This window comes from Sus scrofa, chromosome 2, assembly GCF_054392235.1.
Source record: "Sus scrofa isolate SSC_HxYL_T2T_F1_AM1 chromosome 2, Sscrofa_HxYL_maternal_Yorkshire_Landrace_v2.0, whole genome shotgun sequence".
NCBI classification, from domain to species: domain Eukaryota; kingdom Metazoa; phylum Chordata; class Mammalia; order Artiodactyla; family Suidae; genus Sus; species Sus scrofa.
The window spans coordinates 9,437,750-9,453,204 of NC_139384.1; the positions used below are offsets into that span (position 1 = coordinate 9,437,750).

General features: G+C 49.0%; 1 protein-coding gene across 10 annotated transcripts in view; it reads right to left on the bottom strand.

The window, feature by feature from the left end:
* The window catches only part of INCENP (inner centromere protein), a 34,189-nt gene extending 28,713 nt beyond the window's left edge, over window positions 1-5,476 (bottom strand). For all 10 annotated transcript variants that reach the window (XR_014836919.1, XR_014836912.1, XR_014836911.1 and 7 more), the window contains exons 1-3: window positions 5,311-5,476; window positions 952-1,102; window positions 462-575 (exon numbers count right to left, since the gene is read on the bottom strand). Coding sequence is in view for 1 of the 10 variants with exons in the window: in XM_085010917.1 (XP_084867043.1) it covers window positions 462-575; window positions 952-1,091 (254 nt within the window). In the remaining 9 variants the exon portion in view is untranslated. The remainder of the gene's footprint in view (window positions 1-461; window positions 576-951; window positions 1,103-5,310) is intronic.
* Window positions 5,477-15,455: the final 9,979 nt, after the last annotated feature.

The following is a 15,455-nucleotide window of genomic DNA, read 5'->3' on the forward strand; positions in this document are numbered from 1 at the left end:
ACATACAGGCACTAAGGGGGCAGAGCTGACGTGTGGGCCCAGGACCACCTGACCCCAAGACCCACCTTCTCTGCCCTGGTACCCTGCATGCAGCCCAGGGTCGTGATTATGGCAGTTATAACGAGCACAGCAACTAGGGTTGGGGAACAGTCCCCAGCTGACACCGCTGGTCGCTCTCCCTCAAGCAGAGGTCGGATTCTCTCTCTTCTTCCACCTCGGGAAACCCTTCCACCCTCCGAGGCCCAGATCAAACATGCCACCTCCCACTCCACACAAGCTCTGGACTCCACAGGCTTTGACCATGCTTCCCTCCCCATCAGCGAGGCACAAAGGGGAGCCACCACTGCTCCTGCTCCCAAAGAACACCTGCCAATCCAACCCTCCCTGCGGGCACCAAGCCTCTAGGCCCACCTGCCCACCTGACGCTCCCCTGGCTGGAGGTAGCCTCCGGCCCTTCCTACCTTTTCCGGATGGGGTCTCGGTTTTCGTCCTGAACGTAAGAAATCCGTCTCTTCTTCCGTCGGTTCTTCTGAGAAGGTGTTTTGGGCATCAACTCGGGCTCTTTGCTGAATTCTCTGTTTGGTACACAGAGGGGGACGGTCGACTGAGGCTGCCGGGAAACTACTGGCCCCCCGCCCCGACCCTGAACGACACCTGCCTCTTTCCCGGCAGTGACAGGTCAAGCTGGGGTGACCAGCACCAAGCAAGCTCTCCAAGGCCATCCTGGAGTCACCGCTGGGCACTCGGAGCTTCGTGCCAGAGACATGGCAGGGGAGCAAGGTTGCCAGGCAGCCCCACCCTCCGAGGCGCAGCCCAACACCTGTCCTCCTCTTCCCGTCACCCTAGTCCCCAGCATACTGGGCACTCAGCAGGCAGCCTGTCTTGCTTGTCCAGTGGGGAAGTGGGGCTGCTGGGTCCCCAAGGCCTCCCGCTGGCGCCCCCTGCCCGTACCTGGTGAACATGCGCTCGGCCTCCTCCTCAATCTCCTCCAGCCACACCAAGTCCTTATTGTCCACGTTGCAGACAAACTCCAGCAGCTTTTGGTCACACAGCTCCAGCAGGTGAATGGGCCCTGGGGCTGTGGTCCCCATGGTGGCTCTGTCTGGAGAAAGCAGAGACGAGGGACGGGGGCGCTCAGGGCTTGAATCTTCAAACGTCTCCCCCTCCCCACCCCAACCCCCAGCACACTGTCCCCAGAAGTCCACTCTGCCCAGCCAATTTTGGTATCAATGGCCCTCCTTACAAATGGCCTTCTCTGGGGCTTAAATGACAGGGCACGGCCACCTGCCTTCCCGGATCAGGAGGAACTGTGGTCCCATCAGGCAGGACCTGCCCAAACACAGGCCTCTGCTCACTTGCCTATGGGGTCCCCCCTGACCCCCCCAGGGTGAGGGAGGGCCAGGCCACGGCCACCCTGAGGTGCACACGAGCTGACCCCAGGCCAAAGAACATCGAATCCAACTGCCTCTTCAGGAGGCCAGTGAATGGAAGAGGTTCTGCCTTCCAAAGGAGAGGGTAAGAAAGTGGGGATCCAGAGACGGGTTCTTCTCTAAGGAGCCCCCCACCCCTTGAGATGAAATGCCCTAGAAACGGACGAGGGAGTGCACGAGGGGAGGGATAAACAATGTCCCCTTTTTAAGAAAACTTATCTAGAAATATCAGATGATGGAAAATACAAAATGAGTTTTCTCTTAATTTCTTTTTTAATTTTTAAAATGGTTATTCAGGGAGTTCCCGTCGTGGCTCAGTGGTTAACGAATCCGACTAGGAACCATGAGGTTGCAGGTTCGGTCCCTGCCCTTGCTCAGTGGGTTCAGGATCCGGCATTGCCGTGAGCTGTGGTGTAGGTTGCAGATGCGGCTCAGATCCCGTGTTGCTGTGGCTGTGGTGTAGGCCGGTGGCTACAGCTCTGGTTAGACCCCTAGCCTGGGAACCCCCATATGCTGCAGAAGCGGCCCCAGAAAAGGCAAAAAGACCAAAAAAAAAGGTTTATTCAAATACAATTGATTTATAAGTATCAGGTTAGTTCCAGGTATACAGCGGTGTTACTCAGTTATACGCATATGTATTATTTTTAGATTCTTCTCCATTATAGGTTATTACAAGATATTGATTATAGTTCCCTGTGCTCTACAGTAGGTCCTTGTTGGCTGTTTATTTTGTTTTGTTTTATGTATTTATTTTTCTTTTTACGGTCACACCTGCGGTACATGGAAGTTCCCGGGCTAGGGGTTGAATCAGAGCTGCACCTGCCAGCCTACACCACAGCCATGGCAACACCGGATCTGAGCCACATGGGCGACCTATGCGGCAGCTTGCAGCCAACACCAGATCCTTAACCCATTGACTGAGGCCAAGGGATGAACCCCAATCCTCACGGAGACTACGTTGGGTCCCTAACCCACTGAGCCACAAGGGGAATGCCATATTTTATATACAGTAGTGTGTATATTTTAATCCCAAACTTCTCATTTATTCCTCCCTGCCTTTTCCCCTTTGTTAACTGTACGTGTGTTTTCTATGTCTTCTCTTAATTTCTTAAAAGGCTAGCAACTCCAATTGGATTGTTATGATCATTATACAACTACAGATGTGATAAATTCATTTGAGTAATAAAAAAAAAAGGAAAAAAAAAAACTAGCAACTCCAGTATTCTCCTTAAGACTCAGTTATAAAATCATCACCAAAACCCCAGGCAAGGAAGAAGCATCTATTCTGGTCAGAGCAGGGGGGGATCAGTAAATATCCCGACTATGGGAAATGAATGAAAGAACACACAAATGGGAAACAATCATAAGCCACAATTACAGACTGCACGTCTCATGCCCTGGCAGTGACCCATCACCCCGAACTGCAGCTTCAAAACCAAGAACCATGCACAGCTCAGCCTCCCACCTAAGATGGGAGCTCCTGGGAGGAGAGGTGACCCTCCCCCCACTATATTTTGGTGTTTTTAGAGCCACGCCCGCAGCATATAGAGAGGTTCCCAGGCTAGGGGCTGAATCAGAGCTATAGCTGCCGGCCTGCACCACAGCCACAGCCACAAGAGATCTGAGCCGCATCTTCGACTTACACCACAGCTCAGGGCAATGCCAGATCCTTAACCCCCTGAGCAAGGCCAGGGATCGAACCTGCATTCTCATGGACACTAGTCGGGTTCATTAACTGCTGATCCACGATGAGAACTCCGGGGACTCCTTAAGTAGAACTTAATATCAGGTCCTGTTGCAGCCTCACCAGAAAGGGCACCTGAGCCTCTGTCCCTTGAGCAAGCTCTGCCCTCTGTCTGGAACCTTCTGTCTCCTATTTTATATAGCTCATTCCTCATCATGTGGCTCTCAGCAACTCAGTGAGGACCTGACCCCCAGCCACGATCAGGTTCAATTCTCATGGCACTTGGGTAACTTTGTTTCTGCTTAACTGCCCGTCTCTGACCTTTAAACGTTTGTTCCCTGAGGGCAAGCCCTTGTCTGTCTTGCTGGTAGCTTTGAAAGCCCAGAGCCCAGCACAGTGCCTGGTACAAAAGGGATACTTGTTGAATGAATTAATCCATCTATTATCACTATACTCTCGAAATAAACATCTTACAGGCACTCTCCCCCACTCCCCCACAACACACACACACAGGGACACCACATGCATTCATTCTACACAGGTTAGGACATGCCATCCTTGTCCAAAGCCCTACGTCTAGATGCCAAGGACAGCACTAATCAGGGCAGGGCCAGCTGGGCAGGATCACAGAGGCCTTGGGCAGAGCCAGTCACGGGCACAGCCTCTCTGCTGCCATCCCTCTGGCTCCCCCCAGCCCCTCTGTTCTGAGCTCAGCCCTGACTAAGTGTAGGAGCCCAGTTTGAGGCCAGGAAAGAGAAAATCATTTTAGGAAGACAAAAGAGTTTGTTGCTCCAAAAAGCAACAAACTGCTAAATTTTTTTGATTTTATTAGTTTTTTCCTTTTTTTAGGGACACACCTGTGGCATAGGGAAGTTTCCAGGCTAGGGGCTTAACTGGAGCTGCAGCTCCGGCCTACACCACAGCCATGGCAATGCTGGACCAATCCGCATCTGCGACCTACACCACACCTTGCGACAACGCCAGATCCTTAACCCACTGAGCGAGGCCAGGGGCCAAACCCGCATCCTCATGGCTACTAGTCAGATTCTTAACCTGCTGAGCCACAACGGGAACTCCCCACAACTTGCTGTTTTGAAAATATTTGTTCAAAATGGCAAAAGTGGGTGAGAGCTTCTTTCACAAAGTGCTTCTTCCATGAGGAAGTCTGTTTTCAGCAGCCTCTGCTTGGGTATTTAAAACAGGGTCACTTTCATTAGATCAGAGGTGATCCTGAGAAAGGAGGACTCAGTGTGAGAATAAGGGTCCTGGTAAGAGCAGCAAAGGCCTCTTCAGCACCTGTAAGAACCTGAGCACAAACCCAGAGCATCCTACATCCCACCAAGGGCAAAGGGAGCTCATCTTCCTCTCCCAATTCTTCTCTCACATCATATGCCAGACGAGAGCCCCCATCACTCTCTGCCACAAAGCCTGTTCTTTGGAGGGTGCAGGAAGTCAGACACCTAACCCCTGCAACTGCATCTCAGTGAAGGAAGGTCACAATAGCAGCTTTCTTTAAAGAGTCCTGCTCCACGATGGGGTGGCTTATCATTTCACTCCTAACCACAACCTCAAGAAGACCTTTATGCAGATGAGGAAACTGAGGCAAAGATAAGTCAAAGTCAGCCGGTGAGTCAGGGGTGGGGCCTGGATTTAAACTGCGCTCTTAACCACAAACCTTTGCCTCCTACTCCATTTCAGTCTCAGAAAGGCAGGCGCCCAGTTCCGGCTCTGAGCTCCCCAGAGAAGGACACAGTGGAACAGCGAACGTGCTTGGAGAGTGACAGGATCAGGGACAGCACTGGCCCCCGGAAATGGTCAGTCTAAAATGTTGCCCAGCTGATGGCAGAGGTATCGAGCGAGGGTTAACTGTACAGAAATGCCACCTGGCATAATCCCGTCACACGACCCGGCGGGTGTGCACTTTCTGCGCGCCCAGGTGAACAAAGGGCTTCCTAGGCATAGAAGATGCTAAGCACGGGAGGGGAGGGGATGAGGTTATTCTCTCGGGTGACGGGTGAGGGTCGTCTCAAGCCCCAGAACCAAAGCAGGTCACCTCGTCACTTGGAAGAGGTAATGCGTTCCCTGCCAGGCCGCAGCGGGGAGTGGGGGGGTCACGCCCCCCGCTCCGGGACTGGCCGGAGGGGTAACAAATCGCTATCTACCCCGCACCCCCGCCGGCCGCCCGGGCGCACTCACTCGACTGCACGGCGTCTCCGAAGTGCTGCTCCGATCCAAGTCCGGCGACCTTCCCAGCACACACCCTAGCCCGCCTAAGTCCCACCGCTCCAGGCCTCCAGGGCTCGCGGCTGCAGGGAAGCCACCGGGCGGTGCAGCGCGGGCCAACTCTACGATTTTCAAAACTGAAGATTCGACCAATCCCTAGCAAGTTTGTCTGGGCGGCTGCAAAAATCTAAGCCAATCAAGTAAAAGGAAGCAACAGTCAGGCCACCTATTGGTTACTTCGACAGGCAATCTGCGGGACTAAGAGGCGGGGAAAGGAAGTGTTGAAACTTTAACCCGCTCAGCTTCCGGGAGAGGCCGCGCGCGGCCTAGAGAGGAGGTAGCCGGCTGTGGGAGTTGCGCAGGTAAGATCTCGCACGCCGGAACTTCAAATCCCAGCGTGCACTGCGAGGGCCCCGCGGGCCTGGGCGGGGCGTCCGGCCTTAGACGAGGGCCGGAAGTCGTGCTCTAGTTGCGGGGGTGGGATAGGGTAGGGTGGGAGGTGGCTCTTCTGCTTTGCCCTTTCTTCCCCCAACGTTGACAGCTCTGCGGGGTGACGTCCTTACCTGTGCCGCCACTTTTGAGAAAATGCTTTGTTGAAAAAAGAAAATGCTTTGTACGTCGCACTGGAGTTTGGCTTTTTGTAGAGCCCGCCATCATTTCTGGGGTGACAGCAGTCTGGGTCCTGCTTATGCTGGACCCGCGTGTTTCTTTAGAGTATTGGTTCTCAACTGCGGCAATTTTGCCCTCCCACCCCCAATTTGGCAATGTGTAAATAAATAGATTTTGGTTTGTTTGAAGGAGCAAGGGGTACTGTTGATATCTAGTTGCTAGAGGCCAGCCTAGCTGCTAAACACCTTACAAGTGCAGAGAGCTGCCTTCCATCAGCAAGAAATTATCCAAAATTTCAGGATTGCCATTGTTTGGAGATGCCGGTTTAGATAGTCACTTTACTCTGTGAGTTAGGGTTGCCATCACCTGTGAAATAAGACAGTTAAAGCTCAAAGAGATATTTGTACACCCTTGCTCATTGGCAGCATTGTTTATAAGAGCCAAGAGGTGGAAGCAACCTGAATGTCCATAGATGAATGGATTAAAAAAAAATGTGGTATGTACATACAGTGGAATATCTTTAGGCCTTTAAAAAGAAGGAAATCCGGTTCTTAACTGGTGGCCTAGTGGTTAAGGATCTAGCATTAATATTTCTGTGGTATGGGTTCGATCCCTGGCCTTGGAACTTCTGCATGCTCTAGGTGTTAGGGGCTACGTGGGGGCCCATTGTTAAAATGGCTCTTTATGCTGACTCATGAGACTGACCACCTTGCTCAGGCGACATCCTGTTTTCGCTGCTGGTGCCTGCTTTCCCAAGACTGTGAGACCCTTCCCCCTTCCCTGTGGGACACCACACACCTCCCGCTTTCTCAGGATTATGAGACCACCCTACCATGAGACACCTCTGACTTTCTCACGACTACGTGACCATCAGAGTTCAGCTGCAGGCGAAAGATAACTGGCCTTCTCCCACCCCCCACCCCCGCCTCAGGGAATCCTATTTCCCATCCACGGGGTCTAAGAAGGTCCCATGAGAAGGGTGGGGGGCTGGCTCTTCTCAAGGGTCTGTCACCCTCTCCCTTTCCCCTATAACAAATTTTCTTCTCTTTGCCTGAACACCCAACTCATTCTCTTTTTCTCTGTGCTCGGCTTACAGTAGGCATGGCCAAGAAAATAAATAAATAAAATTGTATCTTTGGGAGTACCTGTTAGGGCTCAGCCAATTGCAAACCTCACCATGAGGATGCAGTTCGATCCCTGGCCTTACTCCGTGGGTTAAGGATCCAGTGTTGCCATAAGCTGCAGCATAGGCCACAGATGCAACTCTGATTCGACCCCTAGACCGGCAACTTCCATAGGCAGCAGATTTGACTGCAAGAGGAAGAAAAAAAAGGAAATCTTGCCACCTGCCACTTGCCACTTGCTACAACTTGGATGTACCTTGAGGACATTATGCTAAATGAAATAAGCCAGTCACAAAAAAAAAAAAAAAAAAAAAGCATGATTCCACTTATACGAGGTATCTAAAGTAGTCACATTCATAAAGCAGAAAACAGAGTGGTGGTTGCTAGAGGCTGGGGAGAAGAGGGAAAAAGACATCAATAGGAGTTCCCGTCGTGGCACAGTGGTTAACAAATGCGACTAGGAACCATGAGGTTGGGGGTTCGATCCCTGGCTTTGCTCAGTGGGTTCAGGATCCAGCATGGTTGTGAACTGTGGTGTAGGTTGCAGACACGGCTTGGATCCCGAGTTGCTGTGGCTCTGGCGTAGGCCAGTGACTACAGTTCCGGTTGAACCCCTAGCCTGGGAACCTCCATATGCCATAGGTGCCGCCCTAAAAAAACAAAGACAAAAAAAGAAAGAACATTTAGGGCATATCTAAGGGAATATGAAATTGACTCTCTTAAAACTCTCAGAGAGTCTTTTCTTTTCTTGGACCCCTCAGTGGGGGAGGTGTTTCTCGGTTTGAAGAACACGATATGGGACTGGGGTATTGCTGTAGACAATGATAGAACTTGAGGTCTGAAGGACAAACAAAAATCAAAAATTTATTTTTCTCTGACTGCTGAGCCAAGGGCAGCCATGTAACCCCAAACCAGGCAGAACCGTGGTGCCTGCCTAGAGGACTGCAGATTTTTAGGACCAGGAAGAAGAACTGGGTAACATGTAATCAGAATCTCAGGAATGTTAGCTATGCGGCCATCCCTTCTTTAAGTTAGGGAGTCCCTGGCCCAGCCTATGGGCTTGGAGTGTCTCATCTACCTACAGGCCAGAATCCAGCCAGCATCCCTATAGTATTAGTATTGCTGGGGTTTTTTATTTGTTGGTTTGTTTGTTTTAAAGAATAAACTGCACGGGAGTTTCCGTCGTGGCGCAGTGGTTAACGAATCCGACTAGGAACCATGAGGGTGCAGGTTCGATCCCTGCCCTTGCTCAGTGGGTTAAGGATCTGGTGTTGCCATGAGCAGTGGTGTAGGTCGCAGACGTGGCTCGGATCCTGTGTTGCTGTGGCTCTGGCGTAGGCCAGTGGCTACAGCTCCGGTTAGACCCCTAGCCTGGGAACCTCCATATGCTGAGGGAGCAGCCCTAGAAAAGGCAAAAAGACCAAAAAAAATACAAGGCAAAACAACACTTATATGCAAATTTATAACGCAGTGAAATCATTTTGATGACAGTTAATATTGTCTGAGTCACAGGTAAAGCCAAGTTGCTTGTACACTTCCTGTCTGGTCAAATGTTAAAGAAGAATCTGCATCCCCATTCCCACACAAATTTGCAACGGATACCTTTCCAAGCTCAAATTGTACTTCCAGCCTGGTTTTTCAGACTGATGCAAATACAAAGGAAATCTCATTATTTCAAAAATCCATTCAACTGGGCCATTTGGAAGCTTCCACCTGATCTCCAATTGGAAGTGATTAATCTGCAATGTGATGATTTACTAAAATGCAAATACCAAGAGGAAGAATCTATTAGGATTCTATAAATGCCTTGCTGGTGCTGAATATGATCCCCGGGAATCATAGGCTCACGGCAGATATCAGTATTTGGCAGGACATATGGTGTGAAAAGAAGGAAGTGGGTAAAAATCTCAGTGTAGACCTGCATTAACAGATGAACATGGCAATCGAGTTTTAATGATGAGGAGCACTAACTCTGGGCCAAATCAAGGCAATATTATCCTCCACACCCCACCTTTACCCTCAAAACAGAATTCCATGGTTATGAGTCGGCCTATACCTTTCAACTGAAGTACATCAGTTTTGTTTGTTGGTTTTTGTCTTTTTGCCTTTTCTAGGGCCACTTCCTGCAGCATATGGAGGTTCCCAGGCTAGGGGTCCAATCGGAGCTGAGGCCACCGGCCTATGCCAGAGCCACAGCAACTCGGGATCCGAGCCGCGTCTGCAATCTACACCACAGCTCACTACAACGCCGGATCGTTAACACACTGAGCAAGGGCAGGGACCGAACCCCCAACCTCATGGTTCCTAGTCGGATTCATTAACCACTGCGCCACGACGGGAACTCCTGAAGTACATCAATTTTTTAAATTGTAGGTATTTGTTTCCTCTCTTGTTCTGTAGATACCTAACTCACATTCTACATTTTGCCTCTTGGCCCACCAAGCCTAAAGCATTTACTGTCTAGCGTTTCTAGAAGCCTGCTGACCATTATGCCAGAACTACATTTCTGGAACTAAACAAGGGTACCCCTTTAGGAACCTGCAGCTTAGTCGCGGGAACACCTGACTGCAGCTCCACTGTCAGCTCCTTTACCCTCGGGGCAGCAGTCAGCAGCCCCTGCTTCCGTCCAGCTGTAAAGCCCAGCGAGACAGACTGCGCGTGCGCAACTGAGACTGCCACGGGCACGGTGGCGCAGGCGCAGATGGTGGGACTCTGCTGGTTGGGAGCCTCAGCGCTCAGCTGCAAAGCGCAAAGTTGCAGGTTCCTGATGTTACTCTTGGCATGTGCTCGAGGATCTGGCGACCAGTGGAGGATAGGCTACCCTAGCGGGGGCTTCATGCTGCCCTTGGTGGTTGGACCTGGGGGCGGGTCCTGGCATCTTGGACACTTCACATTTTCCTGAATAAGGGATTCATTTTCCTTTCCTTTCTTTCCTTCCTTCCCTCCTTCCTTTCTTACATTTTATTTCTTTGTTTTGTCCTTTTAGGGCCGCACCCGCGGCATATGGAGGTTCCCAGGCTAGGGGGCAAGTCGGAGCTGTAGCTGCCAGCCTACACCACAGCCACAGCAACGCCAGATCTGAGCCTTGTCTGCCACCTACACCACAGCTCACAGCAACGCCGGATCCTTAACCCACTGAGCGAGCCAGGGATCAAACCCTCAACCTCATGGTTCCTAGTCGGATTTGTTTACGCTGTGCCACGCCGGGAACTCCCCTTTTTTAGATTTTAATTGTGAAATGTAGTGCACATCTAAAATAGGGCAGGAAACAGAGATATATAGCTTATTATTGTGTGTGTGTGTGTGTGTGTGTGTGTGTGTGTGTTTGTGTATAATCATTCCTTAAAAAACATCCCCCAGGTCAAGAAATAAACATTTGCGATGGAGGATAATGTGAGAGAAAAAATATGTCTAACTGGGTCACTTTTCTGTACAGCAGAATGACAGGACATTGCAAATCAGCTATAATAAAAATTAAAAAAAAAATCATTGTTCTCCAGCCTCCTAGAAACCACACTACCCCAAGTGCCATCTCCCCTAAAGTAATGCTTTAAAAAAAGGTATGGTAATCATTGTATTGCACATAGTCTCCTCTCATCTGTGGTTTCACTTTCTGCGGCTTCAGTTACCCAGGTCAAATGCACTTTAAAGATGTTAGATGGAAAATTCCAGAAATAAATAATTCACAAATTTTAAATTGTACCTGCTCCATCCAGCTGGTGACAAGAATCATCCCTTGTCCAGTGTATCTTGCCCATTAGTCACTGACATGGTTTTCCTATCAACTGTGGAGATAATTGCAGTACTAATGTTCAGGTAACACTTATTTCACTTAATAATGGCCCCAGAGTGCCAGAGAATGATGCTGGCAATAAGGAGTTTTGTTGTTTTTTTGTTTTTGTTTTTGCTTTTTAGGGCGGCACCCATTGGCATATGGAGAGTCCCAGGCTAGGGGTTGAATCGGAGCTACAGCTGCCAGCCTACGCCACAGCCATAGCAACACCAGATCCGAAATGCATCTGTGACCTATACCACAGCTCGTGGCAACGCTGGATCCTTAACCCACTGAGCAAGGCCAGGGATTGAACCCGTAACCTCATAGTTCCTAGTCGGATTCATTTCCACTGCGCCATGACGGGAACTCCAATAAGGAGTTCTTATTGTGGCATAACAGGATCGGTGGTCTCTGCAGCATCAGGACACAGGTACAATCCCCGGCCCAGCACAGTGGGTTAAAGGATTTGATTTGCTGCAACTGCAGCTTGGATCTGATCCCTGGCCTGGGAACTCCGTATGCTGCAGGGCAGCCAAAAGAAAAGAAAAGAAAGGAAGAATGGAAAGAAAAGAAAAAGAAAAAAATGGATATGCCAAAGAGAAGCTGTAACTGCTTTCTTTAAGGTGAAAGTTCCTGAGGTTACTAAAATCTACGGTAAGAATGAATCTTCTCTCTGTGAAATTGTGAAGAAGGAAAAAGAAACGCCTGATAGGTTTGCAGTCACTCAAACTGCAAAGGTTATGGCCACGGCGCACAGCGACTGCTTCGTCAAGATGGAAAGGACATTAAATTTGTACAATAAGGTGGTTTTTTTTTTTTTTTTTTTTTGGTCCTTTTTGTCTTTTTAGGGCGGCACCCGCAGCATATGGAGGTTCCCAGGCTAGGGGTCCAATCAGAGCTGCAGCCGCCGGCCTATACCACAGCCATAGCCATGGGGCATCCAAGCCGCATCTGCAACCTACGCCACAGCTCACAGCAAGGCTGGATCCTTAACCCTTGTCCTCATGGGTGCTAGTTGGGTTTACTAACCGCTGAGCATGACGGGAGCTCCAGTAAAGTTGTTTTTTGTTTTGTTTTGTTTTGTTTTGTTTTGTTTTGTTTTTTGCTTTTTAGAGCTGCATCTACAGCAAAATGAAGTTCCCAGGCTAGGGGTTGAATCAGAGCTGCAGCTGCCAAGCGTACGCCAGAGTCACAACAACTCGGGATCTGAGCCACGTCTGCTGCCTACATCACAGCTCAAGGCAGTGCCGGATCCTTAACCCACTGAACGAGGCCAGGGATCAAACCTGCTTACCTTTGAACCACGACGGGAACTTCCTGTACAATAAGACATTTTTTGAGAGAGAGAGAGAGACAGACAGACTGATGGACTACATTCACATAACTTTTATTACCATATATGGTAATAATGATTCTATTTTATTATTTGTTGTCAATCTCTTACAGTGCCTAATTTATATATTATCTTATTATTTTTTGTCTTTTTTTAGGGCCGTGCCTGCAGCATATGGAGGTTCCCAGGCTAGGGGTCAAATCGGAGCTGTAACTGCCTGCCTACACCACAGCCACAGCAATGTGAGATCCTTAACCCACTGAGCAAGGCCGGGGATTGAACCTGTGTCCTCATGGATGCTAGTCAGATTCGTTTCCGCTGAGCCACAATGGGAACTCCACAGTGACTAATTTATAAATTCAACTTTATTGTAGGTGTGTATGTATAGGGAAAAACCTGAAATATATAGGGTTTGGTACTGAGGTTTTAGACATCCAGTGGGGGTCTAGAAATTTGTCCCCCATGGATAAGGGGGGACTATTGTATAGTTTTACCACCCCCAAAACATGCATCTCTCACCATTATAGTTTTGTTAGCCTTAAAAAAAATAAAATGTGGAGTTCCCGTCATGGCACAGTGGTTAACGAACCCGACTAGGAACCACGAGGTTGTGGGTTCAATCCCTGGCCTTGCTCAGTGGGTTAAGGATCCGACGTTGCCGTGAGCTGTAGTGTAGGTTGCAGATGCGGCTTGGATCCAGCGTTGCTGTGGCTTTGGCGTAGGCCAGTGGCTACAGCTCGGTTTTGACCCCTATTCTGGGAACCTCCATATGCCGTGGGAAGCGGCCCTAGAAAAGGCAAAAAAACAAAATAAATAACTAAATAAAATAAAATAAAATAAAATATAAAATAAAATGTTATACAGTTTGCTCTTGTGTTGGGCACCTTTTGTTCAATATTATGTGAGATTTATTCATTCTGTTGTTCATGGCTCTGGTTCCTTCCTTCATTTTTTTTTTTTTTTTTTTGTCTTTTTGCTATTTCTTGGGCCGCTCCCGCGGCATATGGAGATTCCCAGGCTAGGGGTCGAATCGGAGCTGTAGCCACCGGCCTACACCAGAGCCACAGCAACGCAGGATCCGAGCCGCGTCTGCAACCCACACCACAGCTCACGGCAACGCCGGATCGTTAACCCACTGAGCAAGGGCAGGGACCGAACCCGCAAGCTTATGGTTCCTAGTCGGATTCGCCAACCACTGCGCCACGACAGGAACTCCCTTTCCTTCATTTTTAAAACCAATTTTTTTAGGGCTGCACCCTCAGTATATGGCAATGCCCAGACTAGCAATAGAATGGGAGCTGCAGCCACCACAGCCACAGCAATGTGAGATCCAAGCTGGGACCTACACCACAGCTCAAGGCAACACTGGATCCTTAACCCACTGAGCAAGGCCAAGGATTGAATGCATCCTCATGGACACCAGTCAGGTTCATTACCGCTGAGCCACAACGAGAACTCCTCCTTCATTCTTATTGCTGCTGTACAAAAGTACAACTTAGGAGGAGATCCTCCTGTCGTGCAGTGGGTGAAGAATCTGACTGCAGTGGATTGGGTCGCTGTGGAGGTGTGGGTTTGATTCCCAGCCCGGTACAGTGGCTTAAAGGATCTGATGTTGCCATAGCCACAGCTTCCACAGGCCACAGGTGTGGCCATTAAAAAATAAATACATAAATAAAAATCAAATGGAGTTCCCGTTGTGGCTCAGCTGAAACGAATCTGACTAGCATCCATAAAGATGTAGGTTCGATCCCTGGCCTTGCTCAGTGGGTTACGGATCTGGCATTGCCGTGAGCTATGGTGTAGGTTGCAGACGCAGCTCGGATCTGGTGTGGCTGTGGCTGTGGTGTAGGCCAGCAGCTGTAGCTCCGATTCAAACCCTAGCCTGGGAATCTCCATATGCCAATGGGGGAGGCCCTAAAAAGACAAAAGACAAAAAGAAAAAAAGTACAACTTATGAATATTTTGCATTTTAATTCATTCTACTTATGATGGATATTTGGGATATGGGTTTTTTTTCCCCCCCAATTTCTGCTGTTATGAACCACACTGCTATAAATCTTTGAACCCTCTCCACAGCTCTTGGAAAAAAAGCATTATCCCTTTTTTAGGGATGAGGCAAACCATCTCAGAAAGGTTGAATCATTTCCTCAAGACTGCGACACTAGAGAGTAGGGGAGTCAGATCCTCGCTGTAGACTCTCCTCCTGAGAAGCTTCTGGAACAGTTCCTCGAGGAGGGAGTGTGTGAGTTACCAGAGCTTCTCTTGGAGGACCTCTGATCAGCTGCCAATGCCAGGGGCTGGCCCTCTTTGTTCTTTTGTTTCAATCGACTTTATTGAGGTACAATTATATACGACTATATATATTTTAAATTTTAAAAATATTTTTGAATTGTATTTATTTATATTTTGGCCACATCCACTGCATGTGGACATTCCCGGACCAGGGATCGCACCTGCGCCACAGCAGTGACCCTAGCTGCTGCAGTGACAAAGCCGGATCCTTAGGCCACAGGGCCCCAGGATAATGCCTATATTGTATTTTTTAATTTTTTTACTGAAGTATAGTTGATTTACAATGTTGTGTTCGTTTCTGGTGTACAGTGAAATTATTCAATGATACATACACACATGATTTTTCATATTCTTTTCTATTATGGTTCATTACAGGAGAGGAAATATAGTTCCCTGTGCTATATAGGAAGACCTTACTGTTTATATGACTATATTTTTATTTATTTTTTTCCTGGCCATACCCACAGTATAGGGAAATTCCTGGGCCAGGGTTCAAACCTGAGCCACAGCTGTGACAACACCAGGTCCTTAACCCTCTAGGCCACCAGGGGACTCCTGTATGACTATAAATGTCCAGTTCAGTGAATTTGGGCAAGGGTGTGCACCTGTGATCAAGATACAGCACATTTCCAGAAATTTCTCCCCTGCAGTTTTGTATTGCACAGTGTGTTTTGTGTCTCGTTCCTCCCATTTGGCGTCATATTTCTGAGAATCATCCCTATTGGTTCCTTTTTTTTTTTTTTTTTTTTTTTTTTTTTGTCTTGTGAGGGCTGTACCCATGGCATATGGAGGTTCCCAGGCTAGGGGTCCAGTCGGAGCTGCAGCCGCTGGCCTACACCATAGCCACAGCAACGCCAGATCCCAGCCACACCACAGCTCATGACAATGCCAGATCCTTAACCCACTGAGTGAGGCCAGGGATCAAACCTGCAACCTCATGGTTCCTAGTCGGATTCGTTAACCACTGCGCCACACCTGGAACTGC